The sequence below is a fragment of the Megascapheus bottae genome, chromosome 18 (genome assembly GCF_031878675.1).
Source record: "Megascapheus bottae isolate mThoBot1 chromosome 18, mThoBot2.hap1, whole genome shotgun sequence".
Lineage (NCBI taxonomy): Eukaryota > Metazoa > Chordata > Mammalia > Rodentia > Geomyidae > Megascapheus > Megascapheus bottae.
In genome coordinates this window covers 11,693,742-11,698,312 of record NC_143526.1, presented here as the reverse complement: position 1 = coordinate 11,698,312, position 4,571 = coordinate 11,693,742, and the positions used below count along the sequence as shown (strand labels likewise).

The 4,571-nt window shown below is 50.5% G+C and overlaps 1 protein-coding gene across 1 annotated transcript; it reads right to left on the bottom strand.

The window, feature by feature from the left end:
- Positions 1–477: 477 nt before the first annotated feature.
- LOC150050101 (cystatin-C-like) lies at positions 478–3,772 on the bottom strand. Its single transcript, XM_090352756.1, has 3 exons — positions 3,524–3,772; positions 1,539–1,652; positions 478–736 (listed from the first exon to the last, which is right to left on the bottom strand). The coding sequence occupies exons 1-3, from the start codon at positions 3,752–3,754 to the stop codon at positions 653–655; spliced, it is 429 nt and encodes a 142-aa protein (XP_090208882.1). The 5' UTR covers positions 3,755–3,772; the 3' UTR covers positions 478–652.
- Between the last annotated feature and the right edge of the window lie 799 nt (positions 3,773–4,571).

Here is a 4,571-nt window from a genome sequence, read left to right as displayed (position 1 = left end):
CACACACACACACACACACACACACACACACACACATACACACACACATCACCATTTATGGGATCTCTGGGGGAGCCTGACAGCTGACAGGCACTTTCTGTAGTCAGTTGGCTAGGCATACATGGGTGAGGCCTGGCCTATCCCTTCTCTGATGTCTGACTTGTTTTTCGAAAGTAGAAACAAATTTTCTAGAATGGCAGCCTTGGTCCTATCTGTCTGTCGGTCTGTCTGTCTATCTGTCTGTCTGTTTATACCACATCTGGGTTCCCTGTCCCTTTCTGCTCTTTATGTGCTCCAAGACTCAGAGAGCTGACAGCCACTCCCATGGTATCTGTGTGTGGCTTTGAAGCCCAGGCTTCCAACCCCCCCTCCAGCATCCTCCAACACAGAAAACAACTCAGGAACTGATCATATGTTTATGCATTGAGGAAGAACACCTGGATGCTCCATTCACTGGAATATTTAGACAGCAAGGACAAGAAAGATCAAAGGGGAACCACTGGTTTGTTGGAGCAGCCTCCTTTACTGGTCTGCTGGTGCAGGTGTGGGAGAAGGCGTCCTCCAGGGCCAGGCTCTCATCTAAAGCTTGGTGAACTACAGGGTAGAGCTTCAAGGGAGGGGTGGTCAGTGCAGCTCCGCGTGGCACTGACCCTTAGGCATTCTGACAGTTGTAACTTAACATAGACATCTTGTGTTCCCAGGGCACGTCATACACCTCGAAGGAGCAGAGTTTTCTCTGCAAAGGGAAGAGACAGGGACAGTCAGTATGGTTGTCACTGTAAGAGAAAGTGCTCAGCCACGAGATACAGAGGGAGGGATGGAGGTGAGGGACTTTCTACCCATCCACCCACAACCCCAAAGCCTGGAGTTTCAGGACCCACAGCCCAACTCTTCAGCATCTGCTCACCACCCTGCCATAGCTCCAACTAAACCAGGTGTCCTGGGCCGCCTCTTTCCAGGATCCTGGGACTCTATTCTCACAGACCACTAAGGAGAAGCTTTGCCCGAAGAGCAGACTGGGGAGGACGGCCCACTACCCTCAAGCTCTTTCCCCTACCACACTAGAGCCAAGAATAAGAGGAATATAGAGGCAAGAACAAGCGTGTGTGAAACACCCCGGAAAAATAGAGGATACGGTAAACATGGACAAGGGAGGTGTTACTGTCCCCAGAACTAACTCCTCTAGGAGAGACTGGCAGTGGGGGGCGGGGAGAGCATGGAGGATTTGGGTCATTTTTAGGCTTCCAGTATGTCCAATGTGTCTGAGCAGGTGGCCAACACAGAGCCCCTTCTCCTTCCCCAGGAGCCACACCTGCAGGAGAAAACCCAGTAAAGCAGGAAGGGGTTCGTTTTTTAGGAGTCACCACATTTCCCTCCTCTGTGCACACACACATTCACCTCCCATTCCACATGTATACGTGTGCACAGGCGCACACACACACACACACACACACACACACTTGACCATACGCTCCCAGACACTTGCACATATATGACCCTGATGTCTGGGCCCCTCTGTCTGTATGACCCCAACTCACATGCTGCTGACCCGGTTGCTCATTGAGAGGACAGTTATCCAATTTGGGCTGGGACTTGGTACATATGGTCTGGCCCATCTCCAAAACCAGGTTGTACTTCATTCCAGCCACCAACTAGAGCAGAAAGAACACTTAGAAAACTGGCCAATGTCAAATGCATGCATGTACGTTACATGGAGTCGATGTGTTTGCCTAGGGGTCACGCCTGTGCTGTCAGGACCACCACTCCTAAAGCACACTTCTTTTCTTCTGATCCACTCTGACAAAACGTCTCCTGGAGCTGAATAAAAGAAGCAGGGAAAATAGAAGGCAGAAGCTGGGGACTAACAACCCTTTCCCTGGCTCAGGGATGGAGAGAGACATAGAAGAGGGAATTAGACAGCTCTCTGTTCGAGAAGCGCAGCATTGGTCTGAGCAGAAAGCCAAGGCTCTGGGCCATAGCACAGGACTAACTAAATTCTGCTGGCTGTGGCTCAGGAAGCAGAGACACTGATCCATTTTAGCAAGTTTGTGGTTGATGATGAAGCTCATAGACACAGTGCAGGATCTCTTTGATCTTATGAGGTCTCCTATGTACATGAAATGAGACTAAAATGAGAATATGTGTCCATTAAGAATAGAATTTAACCCTTTCCATGCTCAGGGCATACCAGATCTGACTTGTCAGAACTTTGGCCAGGATGAGTCATGAGGAAGAGAGCTCCAGATCTGCAACTGGTGTAGCTAGGAGCAAAGCCCATGCTCCCTCTGGTATCAGTCTTCCAGCTGCAAAATAGGTCTCATGGATCCAACGTTCTATAACATACAATGCCCCACGCTTCTCTTCAAGTTATGTGTGAGGTGTGCACAGGGAGCCAGGGCCACAGTGACATGGAAAACAGATGGTAGATCAAGGTGATGAAGGCTGCATTAGTCACATGTTTTATTACTGGGTCCCAGTAATCCAGTAATGCTGTCTCTGGATCCTTTCTCCCCCTAGCCAATAGCCCTCCTCCTCCAGGGCAAACTCCATGTTGACAGGGACACAAAGTACAGGCTCTCTCTGAGGCCTCCTCTGCATATTCATCTGAGTGCACTCCAACTCTCAGGCCCCTTTCAAAGGCTAATGTCACTAAAACAGCAGGAGTGCTGTACCCAGAAGGAGACTGAGGTTCTGAGCAGTAGCTACAGTCCAAGCTGGGCTGCCCACCACAAGAGAGCAGCAAGGCCACTGAGTCTGACTGTCACGTGGAATTGTATGTGGCAGTGTGGATTTCCACGAAGAAGTCATGCATGTGTAGAACTCTTATTTGCAAGAAATGTATAGTGAAGTGTCTGCTCTCCCAAGTTCAGAGAAGTAAATATACACCAAGCCAGCCACACAGACATGTGTGTGCATGTGGTGAGAGCACAGAGGACCAGTACACATAGGCAAGCGTTCAGCCAGGGGAGATGGGGTCGGGGGTCTCAGAGTGCTGTGACTCTGAGATTGCATCACCACAAGTGGTTAAGGGGAATGCTAAGACATCATCTAGTGATGTGACCTAGTGTGTGGAGGTCTGTTTTCCTTTCTTTCGTATCCACCTTCTGTCCCCACTAAGCTGGAGGTGGGAATCTAAGGGATACCCCTGGCTGGTTGGTGCTGGAAGACAGTAAAGTAACTAGGATTCAGCTGTAGTACTAGGCCAGAGGCCAGGTTCAAGACTAAGACTGGGGACCTTTTCTGGGACAGGCCCCAAGAAGACTGGAGGGTTGCTGAAAAGTGTCCAGGATAGACTTGAGTGAGAAGCAGGGGGTGTCTTGGTTCTGAGTGAATCAGGACCTCCCCACACTGAGGGCTATGAAACTTACCCAGAGCAGTCAGAATTGAGTGTGTGCGGAAGAGGCTCCAGAGTCAAGTGGCAAGTGGGGATCGGAGCATGGAACCTGGGGCACAGCTCTGAGAGATAGTCACCTCAGATTCAGTTCCCCATCCCACCTGCCCCGCAGCCCTAGCGTGCACACACCTGCTGTTCAGCATTCACAACCTTCACCACGTCGTCTATGAATGCATCCTGGTCTTGTTCCTGGTTGTGATACTCAAGGGCAAACATCACCGCACGCTGCACATCCTCGCTGTTGATGTCAGCCTTTTCCAAGTTCCCTAGCAAGTGGCTTGCTTCCGATTCGGTGTTCACACCCTGTGCCACTGTCAGAGCAGCCAGCAGGAGCAGCTGAATGCCTAGGGTCACGGCCATGGTGAGTTGGGACTTTGGCTGGAGCTAGAGCTGGAGCTGCAGTCGGCCAGGCCTCACGATCTGGAGGCTAGGCGATTGGCTTGGCTGCTTTTATCATGCATGCTGGGTTGGTTCAACCAGACCCTCCCTCCCTGCCACACCCTCCGTGTCTCCTCTTACCTGGCACACCCACAGCCTGTGCTTTTGTTTCCTCCTTACCTTTCTTCTCCTAGCCCTGGCTCCCTTCCCTCCTCTGTTCCTTTCTCCTTCACAGTAAGGGCTGTCCCTCACACAGTGCCACCCCTCCTCTTGTACTTCTTTCCTCACACTTTATTCCTCAACCTGATGTGACTTCTACACATGGAGAAATGAGAGGGGTCCATAGAGCAGTAAGGCCAGGCCAGCATCATAGGCCCCTTCCCTGTTATTCAAGTCCCATTGGACTTGCTACTGTCCCATTGGCCAAAGCAGGAACTGTGGCCCAACGCAGCCAGTGAAGGGCAGGACCAATGTAGGTGTGAAAATGGGACAAACAAGTAGGAGTCATTGTCATTCCCGCACCAGTCCCGGGGGCATTATTCAGACCTGGTTGGGCCCCCTTCCACTTTCCTTGTACACTCCTGGTTTTCTCTACGTTATTCTATAACGTCAGAAGATTAGTGTGACACAGAACATAAAACAAGCTAAGAGACAATTCAGGAGAAGGAAAACAGAACAGAACAAAGAAAAGAAGAAAAGAAAAGAAAAGAGCAAATACCTTTGTGTACACTGTAAGCATATATGAACTGCAGCATAGAGAAACTCCAAAAGAGCTAAGGATCAGTGGAGGGAACGGGCA